Raw genomic sequence first — 19277 nt, 5'->3', positions numbered from 1 at the left:
TAATTTTGTTTTGTTCACTTATAGAATGTTATGTTTAAATAAGGGTGGCACAGTTTGAATTGTATGCATTTTAGTTTTATCCTGTTAGGTACAGATATGATTTTATTATTGTTTTGTTTAAAAACCATATATGGCTAAAGAGTTGTATAAAAGTGTCAAATTGACAAAGGGTGGTCTGTGGCAGTCATATAATCTCCTGTCAACTTGTGAAGGGGTGGAGTCTAGTCTGCCAATCAGGTCACAGCTTAATGACCTCATTTGGAGATGCAAAGGAGATAAGTAGCTCTTTGGAGGGCAGATACCCTCACTCCCAGTGAGATATTCCTGTTGACAAGACACAGGAACTACGCTAGAGCCCTGGAGAGCTGGAGGAGCCATGTGGAGACCCCTGTCAGTGCTGAGATGCTTCCACTGCCACTGGATCCACAACACTTTCACCCACTGGCCTGTGATCTTCCTGCATTCAGCATCATTGCATGTGTTGCATGAGTCTGAAGAGGAATTTATAGATTAGGATCAGACATATGAACTAATATCAGACTTATGGACTTGATCTGCACTGGGCTGGCATATTTTCTCAATATTCAATTGCTCTTGTATATAAAGCTCTTTCTTGTTCACATATGAGTGTCTGTAAATTTATATCTCTTGTCAACCCAGACTAACACAGTCCTCAAAGTCACATCTTTGCTCATTAACACTTTAAAGAGGTCTTGTGCAGCAGATTTGTCCAATTTGTCCAATATGTCATTGGATTTCTTGCCTTCTTTTCATGATTGCAGATCTAAATAAAATTAAATCCTTGACAAAAAAAATGTTTTATTTTGGCATTAATGAAATATTTCAAATAAACTTTATGTGTTGTTATAATGCAGTGAATTATTTAATATTGTTCTTCTAGCCATAGGCTTTGTTACTCCCATCAAATGACTTTGTTTTCCTGATGGGTCTGGGTAAAATTAACTGGGCAAAATTTGCTCTCTAGAAGTAGAAATAGGGACAAGATTTCTACCAAGAGTGGAAGCAGAAATGAAGCAAGTCTCTTGGACCTTGAGGTAACAGTTTATTCAACCGCTTGACCCAGGAGACAACTGTGCTACAAAGGGATGGCAAAGGAGCAACGGTGGTTCACTGGGCAAGTAAAACTGAGAATTTTGAGCCAGAGTCTATCTTGTGGAGTGATTTGCCTCTGGGCCCTTAATGGAGGAGCTGGGTTGCTGACCATGAAATAAGAGTACCTCTGGGTTGAGATTTATAGTTGTGTAAGTTGCCTCAAGGCAGAGGCCAGAACAAAAAGCTCAGAGTTAGAGAGAATGGCCTGCCTGCCAGCTTAGGAGAGGCAACATTATCCTGAATGAACCACTGTGTCCTGAGCATTGCTTCTCTGAATTGTAACCTGTTAGCGTCCTCAACAAAACCCATAATGGTGAGTTCTGCCTGTGAATTCTGTGTGACCATTGCAGTGACTTATCAAACGCAACTGACAAGTGGAGAGTGCTGTGGAGGAACAGGTGGTGCTTGAACAGGTAAAGAAGGTTGGAGGCTGGGGGAGGTCTGACCTTACCCTCATAAGAATTGGTCTAGCTGATGCTGATGATTTTTATTCCTCTGTGTAACTGGAGTAGGTCATATAACTCCCCCCGTCCCTCGTAACTGTAATGATAATTACCGTACAATATGAGGTTTAAAGTTATACATCTAGCATGAATATATTTTCCTAAAGAATCAGTAAAACTCTTTAAGTTAGTGTGCCCAAAGAATAAGGATTATGAATGAATCCTATTTGTAATTGATAAATTTTTAAATGAACAAATAGAAACACAAAACATACATATAGTCAGAAATATATATTAAATATATTAAGGCATAGCAAAACTTAGGATAAACTACAAATTTAACATAATTAATACTAAGGAAATCCTTAAGATCAAGGACCTTGTTGAAAATGTCTATGCCTACCTTTTCATAGGAAGGAATAACCCCTTTCATTCCCTGTCTTTAGATATATTTTTAATTTATTTTTTGTTGGGAGTAATATATATATATGTATGTGTATATATCATATCACTCCACAGTTCAATCATGTCAAGCAGTATTACACAAACGCTACCACAGTTTCCAAATCTTCTTTTCCTACCTGAACTCCTTAACACGCCCTTTTCCCCACCCCTCACCACCACCATTCCACCCCGCCCTGAAACCCTTATTCTACTTGCTGTCCCTATAGGTTCATCAATACTGAAAGTATTTCATACACTGAAAGAGAGACAAACCTGATCTTTCTAATTAGGAAATAAACCAACTGTGATTAGCTCATTTCCTTTCTCCTCTTATAGTTTTTCAAGCTTAATATTGCACAGCGGGACAGATGGGAATCAGAAATGCAGGGAATCTCGGACAGATGAACCTCTCAGGACCAGGGGCGACAGTGGTGATACCAGGAGGGAAAGGGGGTGACGGGGTAGAAAGGGGGAATGGATCACAGGGAACTACATATAACCTACTCTCTGGGGGACGGGCAGCAGAAGGGTGGGTGAAGGGAGACGCCGGACAGTGTAATATAAGATACAATAATAATTTATAAATTATTAAGGGTGCATGGGGGAGAGGGGAGGAGGAAGGGATGGGGAGGGGGAAAAAAGGAAAATGAGCTGATTCCGGGAACCCAAGAGGCAAGCGAATTTTGGGAATATTGAGGGCAACAAATGTATAGATGTGTTTTATACAATTGATCTATGTATTGTGATGAATTGTATGAGCCCCAATAAATTGATAAAAAAAAATATATTGCCCTGATCTTTCTAGCCACTTCCAACTTTTAACACACCTTCTCCTTTTCATCACAAAAGTGCCATCTAAAAGTTATTTAGGGCTTTCAGGGATGGCCAACAGTAACATAAGAAAGGGAAGCTACGTATACGACTTCCCTTCTCTGAAAAAACCTGAAATAATGCTATTCAAGTTGCTCAGACATTAGATGGAGTCCCATTCTATGCATCCCCACTGTGCAGTTTACTGTTAAGTGTGTGAGAACAAGATGGATTCTAATGCCTGGTGCCCTGAGAGACACTATTTCTTTATTTGACTGAGAGAACATCCTTCAACTATTGGCCAAACTAGGAAAGGAATCAAGTCCCATGAAAATTGATGAACAAGATATTCTTGAGAAAAGGTGGCTGATCCTCTGGTCACAGCGTACATGTGTGCAGTTGGGAGTAAAGTCTCTCAGGACTTTCCAGAGCTGATGAAATTCTGGTCAACAGGGGAAATTATGGACAAAACATGAACCGGCAAAGAGAACACACTTCCTTTCCACCTGTGACATACACCTGCTGCTTCTCAATTCTGAGTGAGTGCAGACTTTGCAACGGGGACCCAAATCAGGTGCAGGTGATATGATAAATTTGGCAGCGAGAGCACATGTAAAGCTCATGAGATTAGACATAGAAAAATTCAAAATCATAAACATAAAAGTATTAATTTTTTTTTCATGGAGTCTGCATTGAAATTCTTGGGATGTTAATTCAGGAACAGACAAGATGGGCCAGAGAGTGTGCCTGGGAAGATTCTGTGGTGAAAGGCAGTTAGTTTGTCATCAGGGGAAAGAAAAGGAGAAATGAAGCATGAGGACCATCAATCTTAGTGATTTTAAATCTGGAAATATAGGAGGGGACCCCAAATATTTGTGGAAAAATTCAGCTATCTTTAATTTTGCTCTTCTGAGAACTTCCTGGAGCTCTATCACATCATCAGAAAGAGGAAGTATTGTTTGCCAGGAAGCTTTACATCAATTTACTTGAGGTCTTTCTGAAGGTGACAATGACTAGGCATGTAGACATGGAAAACCCATAAGAATACTTACAGCAGATGCCAGCAAGTTACAGTACAGAATTCTGTTGAAGGAGTGGGATTTGGTGGAAACAGCTCCAAAATTTTTCAGTTTTGAAATTCATAGGAATTAAGGTTCTTGGGAGTGAGAGATCCTAGTGTAATGTTGTGGATGATGATTTGTGGGGAATATTTTAGATATAGTTAGGACAAAACCACATGCAGAACTTATAGATAAGGTTGATTTAGATGTAAATAATCACTTAGATAATCTTTTTTCTTATTTTAAAAATAAGTATTCATTGATGCATACTTTCATGAAACCTACGAATTAACTTTAGTTTTATGCTAGTATATAGGTCTACTGGAAAGGACTAAATATTTCTATCACAATAAAAATATGATCTTGAACTATGTCCTAGAGGAAGCCCAGTCTCTCATATATTTTGTGTCACTTTTTCCAGAAGCCATGAATTTTCTTCTACAGTAAGAGGAGTTGATTTCTAGATAAAGATTCTCCATTGAAACAGATTTCAAATGGAGATTCAGACTTCCGAAACCATTCACCTATCTTTAACCTCTACAAAGGTGTCATGGAGCACTATTGTTTTCATTGTTCTGGATGAAAACAGAACAGTTCTCCTCTTCTGTAAGATGTATAATTGAATTCACTTAACTTTAACAACTACTGGTAAAATCTTAGCATTGTTCTGGCACCCATCTATGCAGAAAAGGACATGTCTAAGGACCTTGAATATAAAGCTAGTTATTGAAGCCTTTGTCTCTTAATTCTGACCTACTTGGTTTGAACAATAGAATTATTGTTCTATTAATAAATCGCAATACTTATCAAGATGGGGTCTAGCTCTTGCTGCATAAACAATCTTGGTGAGAGAGGAGTTTTAATGGGAGTCACAGCCCTAGAAAGAGGTGTTCTACTAACTAACATATCAGTGAAGTGTTGACATGTGATCCTGGTGAAATTAGTAGAAGAGTGGCGATAAAGGCATGGGGGGATTTAAAATTAACGCTCTATTTCTTAAGTCTCATTTCCAAATAATATTTTTCCTTCATTTCCATGAACAGGCTAGAGACAGAAAGAGAAGCTGGAACGAGAGAGTAAAGAGAACACCACTAAACATAATGATCACATTGATATCATCAAAGAGATCATTTCCAATAATATTTTTACAGATCTTATATCACCACGGGTAGGTAAACACTAGTGAAACTTTAAATAGTCTCCATAATTATATGATCTCATTCATTAAAAAAGGAAGAAATAATGAAGTTTATTCTGCTAATTCTCTTCTCAAATTAACTTTGTGATTCAGTCAGAATAAGATATGTACCATTACAGAGTATCACGTATTTTAAACATTTTCCCTTAAGAAGATCCCTGGATTGCCATGCCTATTCCAAATGACACTGTATTTATGCCTTCTATATTAACATTTGTAGGAATACCTGGTCTAGAACCAGTGCAGTGTTGGATTGGGATTCCATTCTGTGCTATGTATATTATTGCTTTGATTGGAAATACTCTACTTGTGATCATCATCAAATCTGAACGCACCCTCCACGAGCCCATGTACATCTTCTTGGCCATGCTAGGTGCCACAGACATTGCACTGAGCACCAGCTTTGTACCCAAGATGCTTGGAATTTTTTGGTTTCATTTGCCAGATATCTATTTTGATGCATGTCTCCTTCAGATGTGGCTCATCCACACATTTCAGGGCATTGAATCAGGTGTCTTGCTGGCCATGGCTCTGGACCGCTATGTGGCTATCTGTCATCCCCTTAGACATGCTACCATATTCACTCCTCAAGTAGTGACTCATATTGGAATTGGGATGACATTGCGGCCTGCCATCCTCGTAATCCCGTGCCTTCTGCTCATAAAGTTTCGCCTGAAGCTATACCGAACCAAAATAATATCCCATAGTTACTGTGAACATATGGCTGTTGTGAAGCTTGCCACTGAAGATATTTTTATCAATAAGTTCTATGGTCTCTTTGGTGCTTTCATTGTTGGTGGGTTTGACTTCCTTTCAATCACCCTTTCCTATATCCAGATACTTATCACGGTTGCTCACCTGCCCCAAAAAAAGGCTCGTCTTAAGGCATTCAATACATGTGTTCCCCACATGTGTGTCTTCTTCCAATTCTATCTCCTTGCTTTCTTCTCTTTTTTCACTCACAGATCTGGAGCTCATATCCCATCACACATACATATTACTTTGTCCGTCCTTTATCTACTAGTTCCACCTTTCTTCAACCCTTTTGTCTATGGGGTGAAGACCAAGCAGATTAGAGAGCAGGTAACAAAAATGTTCTCTTTCAAAGACCAGGTTTGACATTCCATTAAAATTGTTCTTTCTATGAATTTAATGGCACATCTTGTGACCCTATGTGATCTGACTCTCCCATCAATATTGGTGGATAAAACTATGATTTTAATAGTAAGTGAATCAAAGAATTTTAAGGAATTCTAAAGGTTTTTGACTTCTGAATGAGGAAAACTTTGATATCTGGTCAATTATATTAACATGTAAGCAGTAATAAGATTATAAACAATATTTTTCTAAATTTACTTTTGATGTTATTCCTACCTCATCAAACAATAACCAAAGGAAAGATTTGGAAGTCTAAAAAAATATGAAGTAGATACTCTACAGGCTGGGGTTCTTGCTATATTGGTTTCCTGAAGAATTTTCTTTTAATTTAAAGAAAATTAATATTATTTTCCTTACATTTCTTGAATAAACTTAATTTGTAAGATGTCATAATTGAGGGCAAGTAGCCTAGTTATTGCCAAAAATATTTTTGGCCATAAATATTTTATAGAAAATACAGATATAAACTTGTCATGGAAAATCTTTGAGAATATTATTTCATCTCAGGCACTATGGAAGGATGTATGGCCTCTGGAATGAGACAAAGCTGTTCTCAAAACTTTATTTTACCTCCTGTATATGCTGGGCCTTGAGAAAACATTTTATGGTCACAGATTCAGCTGTCTCTACTCTGAAGTATGGAAAAAGGGAAAAAATAGCCTTATAACGAAGCAGAAGTCATGTTTACTGCTAAATCGTCAAAGATTTGTATAACTTTTCCCATAGAACTTTATAACTTATAGTAATTCAATATGGATAAAGTATTTTCTCTGCCATAATCTTTATTGTTGTTTCCATCATGAAAATCACCATGCCTGAGGAAAACTTTGATGTAAATATTGTGCCTCCACTTCTATATAGTATATAGAAGTATTGAAATGTTTCACAAAAAAGATGAATTGAAGATTTGTGATTCACTCATTCTTTGGTAAACTTTTATAAAAAGGTGTTTCATGTTCAATTAGAAGGATTTTGAATTCTCTAGTTTTAACAGAAGCAGTGAAATATATATCTTTATTTCCATGTTTGTGTATTTCTTCATTTGAGTGAATATTGTCAAATTCTATTGTACTTTTTATTGGAATGTTTTATTTATGGTAATACTACAAAGATTATATCTGTAATTACACAATAAATAAATGTTATATTGTATTCTAGTGTTACTCAAAAAGAATTTACCGCCGGTTATATATATTTCCCTACGAACTCAAAGTTCATATGAAATTTAGTACTGGAACAGTAAGTGAAGGTTATTTTAAAACCACAAAATGCATCATATTTTCTCTAGGAATACCTCTGGTGTACCTGAGACTTCTCACAATTTTTACATTTCAGCTGTAAAGACAACACGTGTAAACCTAATCTTATTGTTTTCCAAGTAAATATTTCAATGAATTTACCCACTTGGGCTAGGGTCGAAAGAAGTACATATAATATAAAAAAATTTTTTATTACCTACAAATTCAATTTGAGACCAGTTTTGCCATAGGGCATTTCTAAACTTTTAGGTTAAATTTGTTACTTTTATGTGATTTATCATAAATAACCTGGGGTTTGCATTTGAACATACAATAGATGTGGGGGGGAAAAGTAAGTCAAAATATATTACTACAAAATCATAGAAAACTTTATTAAACAAACATCAAAATATATAGCAATTGCTCTATCTAGTGTATACTCTCCTGAAATAAGGGTTTCTAGCTCTTACCCTTCTTGAAGAATTCTATCCTCTTCAATTTGTACCATTTCCAAATAACATTTTGACATTCTCTATGGAATCAAATTTTGTTCCTTTTAAACATTGAGTATGGGGAACAAAAATATATCTTACAGGACAAGATTGGGCTGTTGTGTGGATGGGCTAATTCTTCCTAATGAAATGATTGTAGGTCTGAACTTGGTCTCCTGGAAGAATGAGCAGAAGCATTGTCATGATGGGATAAGAAAAATTCTTAGAGAATTATTCCTGGCCTTTTGCTCACCAATGTAGTTCTCAATTTAAAACAAAACCCAAAAAAACCCACTTCTTCCTAAGACGTCCCATAGTTGTCCTGATAAAAAATCTACCCGGACTGTCCAAAGGAATTGCAAAAGGAGATACCATAGCTTTCTAAACTGACCTCTCTGCCTAAATTCCACTGGCCTGCAAGAGGCCCACAGAATCCACTGTATGAATGGACTTTGTTCTCTGGATTGGTAAGGTCAATACACAAACCATGCCTAGTTTTAATTTCTTCCATAAAATAATTTTTGTTAGCTTTGATATTACTTGGTACATAGATGGAAAGTTCAGTTATTCGAGCTAGCAGCTCTTTGTGAAATACTTTTGGCATCCATTGAACTGAAACATCATTGAAACTAAATATTTGCTTATAATTGAAAATGTCTAATGATATGTGATTTCAACTTCAATAACTATTGCATCAATTGTAGTTTTATGTTCTTCTTCCATCAATTTCTGCACTTCAGCCAGTTTCTTATTGCGGTCTTCCCATCTTCAAAAAATCAAATCAAAACTAAGCAAAAATCCCTTCCAAACTCACAGTCTTTCAGTGGTTTAGGACTCAAAATAACCCTTAGGCTGAGCAGAGTTGGCCACATTGGTTTCAGAAGATGTAAATGTTTATAGGAGCAGAAAGGCTTATCTTTCTCCTCAGGAGTAACCTGTTGCTTTGAATTGCTGACCTTGTAGTTAGTAGACCAATACATAACCAACTATGCCACTAGGGAATCATTTAAAATGCTAAATCCATCTAAAGCCTGTAGTTCTATATGGGGCAGCATTCCCACAAACTTTTTGCAAAGCTTCGGTGATTTGAGGAGATGTCCACTTAAATTCATAATCATTTTTATATAAAACAAAAAGTGTCCTTTAATTTTTTTTAAGATATCCTAATAAGACTAACAGGAGCCCTGGTGGCACATTGGTTAGGCATTGAGCTGTGATTCACAAGGTCAGCAGTTAGAAGCCACCAGCCTTTCTGTGGGAGAAAGATGAGACTTTCTATTTCTGTAAATTGTCAGTCTCAGAAACTCACAGGGGCAGTTCTGACTTGTCCTAGTGGGTCACTATGAGTTGGCACCACTCGATGGTAGTGAGTTTCTTGAGTAACAAGGCTACGATTAAGTATATTACTCAAAGCAATTGAATGTAGCCATCTCTATATCGCAGAGACATGGTTAAACATGTTAGCTTTGGAATAGACCCATGCAATATATGAACTGCAACAGCCATGATAACAACATCTTGTGTCTTACCTTTACGGTTATCTAGTATAAGATATCCTCCTCGTGCCTAAAAGGAAAAGGTAAAAATAAAATCAAACCGACGAGAGAGAGAGAGAGAGAGAGAGTCAGTTTGATTTTATTTTTATTTAAGATATATTTTATTTTTATATAGCATATACCTAGAGAGAGAAAAAGTCAGTTCGATTTTATTTTTATATACTATATATCTAGAGAGAGAAGTCAGGTTGAATGTGTGTATATATATATTAACATATAAATATATGTGTGTGCATATTCATATAAACACACACATTTATATGGTTGTTAGCAAATATACTCGTGTATAAGCTGAGTTTTTCAGCATATTTTTAATGCAGTTTTAGTGGTAAAATTAGGTACCTTGGCTGATATTCAGGATGGTAAATACTCAAGTATATACAGTATTTGTCAATCACTTGAATTCTACTTTCCTATCCATATACAGAATAGAACTGGACCATAAGGTTTTCAGGATTGTTACATTTGGTAAACCCTTTTTTCTGAGGTATCATTAAGTGAATTTGAACTGCTAGCCTTTTAGCCAATAATCCAGTGTTTAACCACTTGTGCCACTCCCTAGGTATATACCGATAACTATATATAAGCACACATACATACATAAATTTGTATGTATTTTGCACATTTTTCATTAGGAAATAGCTATTTTAAATTATAAATGATCAATTTAGTTATAAATGATTTGAAATAAAATCAATGAGGAAACAATATTTTGATTCTGATAATCCATAAGTCAGTTTTATTCAAACTCTTTTCACAGTTACTGGTTGGGCATATTTCACTCTACTATGTCTTCCAAGGAGTTTTGGGTTGTTTTTTTTTGTAATATATAAATTGAAGGAACACTTGCAATATAAGATGTTCTGAAAGTAAACATAGAAAAACGTTCTCTTATACATACATACAGAGCAAAAACTCAACTTATAATATATTTAGAGTTCCAGAGCTTGCTATATTTTGGTTGAAGATGGGAAGAGCAGTACTCCACTGAGCTGCTGAAAAAGTTATAGTGGCCTCAGATTCTAGAGTATATTGTACACTAAAACATTGTGGTGGATGCAGATGTCATTGCATATTATGGGGATAATTTATATTACAATGAATAGCACCATTGAATGTAAAACACCTCCTTCAACCCCTTATTTCAAATTCCCAAATAAACTTGAATAAGCGTAACAAGGACGAGCTATATATAATTTACTTCCCTCTACTGTAAGTGGAGCTGGGTAATTAACAATATTTTGCAAGTTGGATCTTTAGGAATTTTGGTACAGGGAGAAATAAGTGGTGGGAGACACAGGGCAAGATAAGCAAGGAAGATTAAGTCATGGAGGTGTGCATGCAGGATGTGTGGTAGTAGTTGTAAAACACAAGAGTCACAAACATAAATTCAGTCTGGTTTTTTAATTTGAAAAGCAAAATGCTTGTTTTCAGGAATATAGCTACTAAAAGAGAAAGTGAAAGGAAACACATTACACGTTAACTTTCACAATTGACATCTGGGTAAAAAAATACTTTCAAATCTTAATTCTCATTGATAGAATTTTACATTCCTTGAATGTAAATATTTGACCACATTTCTTCTTCCTTCTTTGGAGTTTAACTGCAGTAAGGCTCTGTAATCACCATGCTGGCCTCCATCATGATGAGTGTGCAGGTAGGTTTTAAGTGACGATATACAAAAAACAAACAACAAATAAAAACCTGAGGTTGATACCATGGCTTAAAACTATTTTTCTATATAATTTAACATACATGTTGAGAAAGCAAGAATGAAACTAATTTACAGCTGGATTTGATTATGTAGTTGAATTCCCTTACTTTACAGAAAGGCTGTGACTGAGCATATATATTTAAAAGATTCTTAAAACCTTAATTCTACCCTCAGACTAAATAGTCATGTTTTATTTAATAGCTCTTTGCCTCAGCATCTTCTCCTTTAAAATAAAGGGGTTAAAAAAGTTCATTTTAAAATTCAAAGTACGCTAACATAAACCTGAAATTAATAAGACAGTTTTATTGAATACTTTAAACTATTCTGCCTTCACTTTAGTGCACAATTCTGTGTATGTTGGGAGTAAGGAGACAATGTGAAGAGGCTCAGTTACAGTATGAATCATATTTGATATTACGTTATATATTCTAATCCAGCAATATCAGATATAACATAGAACAGGGTAGAGTTTCAGAAACTTGTTTTCAATTATATGTAGAAAATATAAGGATGACTCTAATAATGTTCATTTTTTACACATGATAAGAATATGCATAAAATGTGTATATTGTAAATAATAAATACAAATATGAAAGTTACATGCAGAAATAAAACCACACCCTAAATGAGAATTCAGAAAACATGAATTCTACAAATTTAGTAATTTTCTAAACAGGGGGTAACTGGCACCACATTGAGTACTTTGTTAATATTATTCATAGTTCTAAAATAAGGAATCAAGCTCAGTAACTCTTTTTCTTCTTATTTCTGGTGTGTAAAGGACTAAATTAGGAAGGAAGTATAGATTTGCCTTTAACCTATAAAGCATTGCATAAAAGTCAATTATTATTGCTACAGAACATTTATGCATTTGCCATTCCTAGTACAATTACTAGCTTTGCTCCTCTAGAACTCAGTTATTTTTCAGAGTGAACCATCTCTTGATCCTGCTACGGATTTGCTGAGTCTTCACACTATAGATGATGGGGTTCATCAAGGGAGGAAAAAGAATATAGATGTTACCCATAAGAACATGAACCACAGGAGAGAGGTGCTTCCCAAAGCGGTGTACCATGGTCAGTCCAATTATTGGAATGTAGAAAACCAGTACTGCACAGAGATGGGAGACACATGTTTGCAATGATTTGAGCCTCTCCTCCTGGGATGCAATAGCTAAGACTGACTTCAGGATCAAGACATAGGAAATGAGGATAAGCACAGAATCTAGAAAAAGTGTGCAGATTACCAGTGCTAAGGCATAGAAACTGTTGAACCGAATGTCAGAGCAGGCCAGCCGTAGCAAGTCTTGATGCAGACAGAATGAGTGAGAGAGAATGTGGGGACGACAGTAATAGAAGAACTTCAGTCGGACAATGGGAGGAGAAATGAAAAGGAAACTCCTTCCCAAAATGGCCACACCGATTTTGATGATTCTGGCATTTGTGAGAATGGATGTGTATCTCAGAGGGTTGCAAATTGCAGTAAAGCGATCAAAGGCCATGGCAAGAAGCACTCCAGATTCCATGCATGAGAGCCCATGGACAAAGAAGGTTTGAGCAATACAGGTATTCAGTCCAATCTCTTGGCTGAGCCCCCACAGGATCCCCAGCACTGTGTGCACTGTGGACAGTCCCATGCACAGGTCAGTGAGGGCCAGCATGGCCAGTAAGTAGAACATGGGCTCATGCAAGCTTGCCTCGGTCCAGATCACATGAAGGACCAAGCAGTTCCCGGCGAGTACCATAGCATAGATACAGGAGAAGGGGATGGAGATCCAAGGATATTCCTTTTCCAGGCCAGGGAAACCCGTGAGGAGGAAGGTGGAGTTGCTGATTTTGGAATCAGACCAAACAGACATTAATGACTAGAAACAAAACTCTCTCAAGGAAAACTGTATGTTGTGATTGATTAGGAAGTGACTACACACCAAGAACAATTAAATTACCTTAATATCTTATTGAGTATGAGACCAATACTTAATTTGCTCTGAAACAGACAGGAGATTCTTGTAGGTTTGCTAATGAAAACTCTTTGTCCTTAGCTTTCTGACTCACCACAGGAATCAAGGGCCATATCCGCACCACCTCTTTACTTTTACATCAATGCCTTACATTTATCAGAGCAAAGTTGGTTTGAGCTTCAGGACATATAATAATCAAGTTTGAACCTGAAAAGCAGAAGAAAACAATATAACAAAGGAAAAACCTTTGGTTGTTCCTATCTCAAGTTTGGGAAAGAAATCACAAATCAAGTGTATGGGATCTGAAACTTACCTCTAGTCTTACATAAATCATTTGAAAGAGTCATTTCTCAGCATGATGACCATTCTGATATGTGTATTTCAAGAACTTATTAAAGAAAGACTGGAACTCACAGTAAAAATGTTTTTGCTAACCTTGAACATAAATCCTGTTTACTTTTTTCTGTCACAGTAAGACTGACAATCTAGGAGATGTGAGACTTATATAGTTTAGAGGGGAATGATAGCAATGCTCAAATCTTGGGACCTGAGGGATTCTGAGACTGAGTCATGTAACAGCCAGTGCTCTTTAGGGAGCACAAGTAAAGGCTCTTGGGCAATGCATGCCTCGCTGAATTTTCTACTCCACAGATTTTGATATTCTTACAAGTACAAATATATATATATTCATGTAGGGAGGCAAGGGAATGATAATTGGATAGAGATGGTCAGTATTTTGATTCTTCTCAAAACGGTTTTCACAAACTCATTGAATGTTTATAGATACATAATTTATAAGGCATGTTATTTGTATTTATCTCTGTAAAAATATATAACATTTACCAATTTAACATTTTTTAGGTGTACAATTTAGTAGTGACATCAGTTTCATTATGTTTTACACCTATCATCAATAGTTATCACAAGATTAGGATAACCATAAACAGAAAGTTTGTGTGTCTTAAACAATGAATCCACCATATTCTCCTCCTCTCACTTCTGAGAACCACTAAGAAACTCCAGTCTCTATATATTACCTACTCTAGTTATTCCCAATGAGTAAGGTCATACATTTTCCTTTGTTAATTGACATAGCTTGGTTCAGCTTGAAAATGCTTCAAAGGATCATCGATGCTTCAGCATTGATGAGGGCTTTATTTCTACTCAACCAGACTTTATAGGACAGCATAGAACTTCCCCTATATGTCTTCCAGGAATGTAATCTTTTTAGAAGCAAACAACCAAATCTTTTTCTTGTGAAGGGCTGGTGAGTTTGAATAATGTGCTTTTCAGTTAGCAGCTAAATGGTTAACTAGTGTGCCACTAGGGATTCTCATGTATTTGTAAAAAACTAAAACACTTCATTTCACTTCATGTCAGCTACAAATAGTCCCTCAATTTTTGAGACTCATTGTTGAAGTATTCAGAAGCATCTATATCCTTGTGGAAATAAACATTGATAGAAAGTTATATACCTTTATATAAGTTTAATCTGTATATTGAATTGTTGATCATTCATAATAACCACATATAGGGTTTCTGAGAATGTTCATCTTTGCTGGAGCAACCAGCAGCATCTTTCTTCAACTAAGTTGCTGGTGGATTTGAACAGCCCAACCTGTGTGGCTATCAGTCTAATGCCTAACCCACTGTGCCAACAAGGATTCTTTTTTTATGCTTTGTAGCAATGATTTTTATTTATTATTTACATTTTCTAAATGGTACTTTATTTACACACAAAATGTAGAGTTCATAATATTTTCTCATTCATATTTCTTTTAAGTACACTGCCTTACTCAGTTTCTTTGAGACTTTCCTGTACTTGACTGGGGATTCAAATGCTTCAACAGCTCACTTGCCCTTTGTTGATGCTGTTAGGTGCCACGGAGTTGACTCCGGTCCATAAAACTCTTATGCACCACAGACTGAAACACTGCCTGTTTCTGGATGATCCTCACAATTGTTCCTATGCTTGAGCCCATTGTCCCAACCGTTGTGACAATCAATCTCCTTCAGGGCCATCCTTTTTTTCAATTCAGCTCCACTTTACCAAAAGTGATGTTCTTCTGTAGGGATTACTCTCTTGACAATTGGTCAAGGATTCCTTACAGGGCTTAGGTGAAGAGCAAATGTTTTAAGAGTGTTGAGGGGAACCAATGTACAAAGGTGCTTTACACAATTGATGTATGTGTGGATTGTGATAAGAGTTGTATGAGCTCTTAATAAATTATTTTAAAAAAATCTTATCCCCTGATGTGAGAATCACTTTTTCTTTTTGTTTTTCCCTTATAACAATGGTGTCATTCAATGATGGTCTTTGTAATACTGACTAAGTTTTCTAAACATAATGCACTCTAGTTTTGTCCAATGCTTGGCATGGATAGATAGTTGTCATTGTATTTTGTTGATGCATAGTATTCCATTGTATGAAAGGACCAGAGTTTATCTAGCCATTCCTCTATAGATTTTTTTATTGTTCCATTTTATTTGCAGCTATGGAAATTGCCATAATAAATATAGATGTGCCTAAAAATATATCTATAAAAGTTAGCTGAAATGAGAACTTCTGTTTTTATAACATAATAACATTTAACTTCTGATTTTGAATTTACTTTTTAGAATCTTAGCATTACTGCATTTAATTCTGAGCTAAATATGTTGTATGACCCAATGGTATTTTTAATAACCTCATAAAAATCTGGACAATGAGAAATCTTCACAATGAATAAGGAAGAACAAATCAGAGTTGGAATTGGAGCATTTGAAATTATGATCTTGGCAAATAAGAATTTTAAAAATCTTCTAGGTAGAAGTACAATCAGACTGCCCCTTAAAAACAAGGCTAGCATGTAATTGCCTCACTTTGGATGGAATGTTATCAAGAAGGATTAGTGCTCGAAAAGTGCATCATGGTTGGTGATGTCAGGGCCAATGAAAAAAGAACCTCTATGAGGTGATTCCATATAGTGGCTGCATCAATGGGTTCAAACATGACAATAATCATAAAAATTGTACAGGATGTGACAGTATTTCATTCAGTAGTACATAGGATCTCTATGAATTGGAATGGGCTTCATGGTACCTTTAAAAACAAAACGTCATTGTTAAAATTGTTTTATTTATAGTAGCTAGAAAATCAAGGTTAAAAATAATATGCTTATGAGTGGGGGAGATATCACTAACACTCTTAATCATTGTGTCTGTCGGTAAGAAAATGAAGGATCATCTCAATTTTGTCTTCCAAAATAAATTATCTAAGCAGTCATCAACAAACACAATGTCATATATGTTTCCATATGTTTGCTTCTAAAGGCTTTTATAGTTTTCCATATAAAATGTAGATCTCTGCAATAGTGGGGAAGATGGCTGACTACTAGGTGGCTAACGCCCGGAGCTCTGAGGAGATCGGTGAGTGGGGAGAGTTGGGGGCGGAGTAGGGGTACAAAATTTGTCTGTTCGATTCTGAAGACCACACAGAGCATCTCTAGGACCCAGAGGTGGACTCCCACCCATAGCCAGGGCTTCACGCAGACACCCAGGGTCTGAGGTGAGGTGCTGCACGCACCCGCCTGGCAGGACCCATGCCACAAAGCGGCTAGGTGCACGGCAGAGGCTGAGCCCGACCACCTCGACGCTCCACGCAGAACCGCGTTAGGAGCCCCCACCCTGCTACAGGGAGCTGGGGCTCCTGTGTGTGATCCAACCAGCAGACCCGCCCCCACCCCCTGCCCACCAGGGCACCCCTCTCGGTCAAACAGGCCGGACCCCACCCCCCCTTCTCCCTGGAGGTGCGTGCCCGGCGCCACAGCTAGGCATAAGTTAGAGGCTGAGGACCTGCCTCTAGGCTCTGAGCAAACCGCCAATCAGACCTTCCTGTACTCTCAGAAAGCGCAGCCCAGAGGAGTGCGCCCCATCACTGCGCTCCTTGCAGATCTGCCAGCCAGCCCCCTCCCTGGGCCTCGCTGCTCACCCGCTCCCCTATCCACGTGCACGCCTGTGTCCGGGACACACACACACACGCACTCAGTGATCCACATCTTGCCACACCACTGCTGGCACAACTTTCTGCAGCTGCGGCATAGGAACCCAAGTGTTGGGTGGGGACTTTATCACTGCATTCTCCCTTCTCCCTGCTCACTCTGTCCCACCCTTTTGGCTCCAAGAGGTGCATTTGCACACTAGTCGCGGCCCCCCTCCCATCTGCCTACCTGAGGGACGTGCCCCTAGCCAGAAACAGATCACACAATGCCAAACCCATCCCCTAAATACACTCCTCTGCACTGGGGCCAATACTTTTTATCAGACCGCAGCTTGCACAGCTACAACCTCCCAAAGAGAGCTCAGGGTTCTGAGACACCGGGAAAATGGCACCAAGTGCGCACAAATCGAACAGGAAACAGCAAGTTGCTCCCACAGCGTCAACAAGAAAAGAGAAACAAAATTCAATGCCAGAGGACCACCTGGACCTAACAGCTGTCATAGAAAGGGCAGAGGTTGACCCCCCACAGAAAGAAATCTTCAGAATGCTGCTTGGAGCTATACAGGACATGAGGGAAGCATTACAGAAAAAGGATGAAATGATAGAGGAATTAAAGGCTATGCATCTAAAGGAAATACAGGAATTAAAGGGCGAGATATCAAAAACTAACAGCAAACTCACTGACTTCGCTCAGAGAATGGAGGAGGCTGAAACCCGCACCAGTGACCAAGAAGATTCACAAGCAGAAATTAATAATCATGAGAAAAAGTCTAACAAGTCCATCAGAGAAGCTGAAGATAACCTCAGAGCTATGTCTGATGCTATGAGAAGGAACAAGCTCAGAATTATTGGTATGGAGGAAGAATCCACATCAAGGAAACCAACATCCAAAATAGTGATGGAATGCTTAGAAGAAAACTTTCCTAACTGAATGAAAGAAAACCAGGCAATTATTCAAGACGCCGAAAGAACGCCAGCTAGACTGAATCCCCAGAAGAAATCACCAAGACATATAGTTGTTAAACTATCCAGCTATGAGGTAAAGGAGAGGATTATGAGAGCAGTCAGAGAAAAACAGGCAACCACAGAAAAAGGCAAACAGATAAGAATATGCGCAGACCTGTCAGCAGACACTATGAAGAAGAGGAGACAGTGGAGCAGCATATTCCGAAAATTGCAGGAAATTAACGCAAACCCAAGAATATTGTATCCCGCCAGAATATCGATCAAAATAGATGAACAAGTGAGAGTCCTCCCGGACAAGGAAAGCCTCAAAGAATATGCTAAAAAAAACAACAGCCAGCACTACAAAAGATCCTCGCTGACCCAGTATGGGCAGATGAACAACACTCATCAAGCACATACAAGAGAACACCACACAGAAAAACTCCACCCAGAGACCATCAAAGGGAAAACAGCCCCCAAGATAAAACTGGCACAATGGAAAGAAGGCAAGAATGAACCGCAAACACACATATACACAACCCACAGAAAAGAAATGGAGGTAGGAAAACACCCAACACAAGAGATATAAAATGACATCACAAGGTCCACAGATAGATGTAATAACCCTGAATATCAATGGATTGAACTCTGGGCTCAAAAGAGAGAAGCTAATAGACTGACATGGAAAACACAAACCCTCGATCTGCTGCCTACAGGAAACACACCTCAACATTACAGATAAAAACAGGCTGAGAATCAAAGGATGGAGACATTATCAGACAAGCTCTAATTTAAAAAAAGCAGGGGTTGCAATCCTAATATCAGATAAAATTGACCTCCAAGTGCATACCATAAAAAGAGATAAGGATGGGCATTATATAATGCTCAAGGGAACATTACAGAAAGAACCAATAAGCATTCTAAACATTTACTCGCCAAATAAGCATCCAGCAGAATATGTCAAGCAAACACTTCAAAGGATGAAAAAAGAAATCACAGCCTCAACAATTATAGTAGGTGATTTCAATACACCGCTTTCTGAGAAAGACAGAACACTCGGAAAGAAACTCAACAAGGAGACTAGAGATCTAAACACTACATTTAGACAATGTGACCTGATAGACATCTACAGAGCTCTCCACCCAAACAAAAAGGAATTCACATTTT

At 37.6% G+C, this 19277-nt stretch overlaps 2 protein-coding genes across 2 annotated transcripts; one reads left to right on the top strand and one right to left on the bottom strand.

The window, feature by feature from the left end:
- The first annotated feature begins 5237 nt into the window (after positions 1 to 5237).
- On the top strand, positions 5238 to 6188 carry LOC101652806 (olfactory receptor 52A5-like). The gene has a single exon (XM_004717502.1). The coding sequence runs from the start codon at positions 5238 to 5240 to the stop codon at positions 6186 to 6188; it is 951 nt and encodes a 316-aa protein (XP_004717559.1).
- Positions 6189 to 12139: 5951 nt separating this feature from the next.
- On the bottom strand, positions 12140 to 13084 carry LOC101652488 (olfactory receptor 51V1-like). The gene has a single exon (XM_004717501.1). The coding sequence runs from the start codon at positions 13082 to 13084 to the stop codon at positions 12140 to 12142; it is 945 nt and encodes a 314-aa protein (XP_004717558.1).
- Between the last annotated feature and the right edge of the window lie 6193 nt (positions 13085 to 19277).

Source organism: Echinops telfairi, unplaced genomic scaffold, assembly GCF_000313985.2.
Source record: "Echinops telfairi isolate 266 unplaced genomic scaffold, ASM31398v2 ScPeMD7_41;HRSCAF=154, whole genome shotgun sequence".
NCBI classification, from domain to species: domain Eukaryota; kingdom Metazoa; phylum Chordata; class Mammalia; order Afrosoricida; family Tenrecidae; genus Echinops; species Echinops telfairi.
This window is presented reverse-complemented; position numbering and strand designations above follow the sequence as displayed.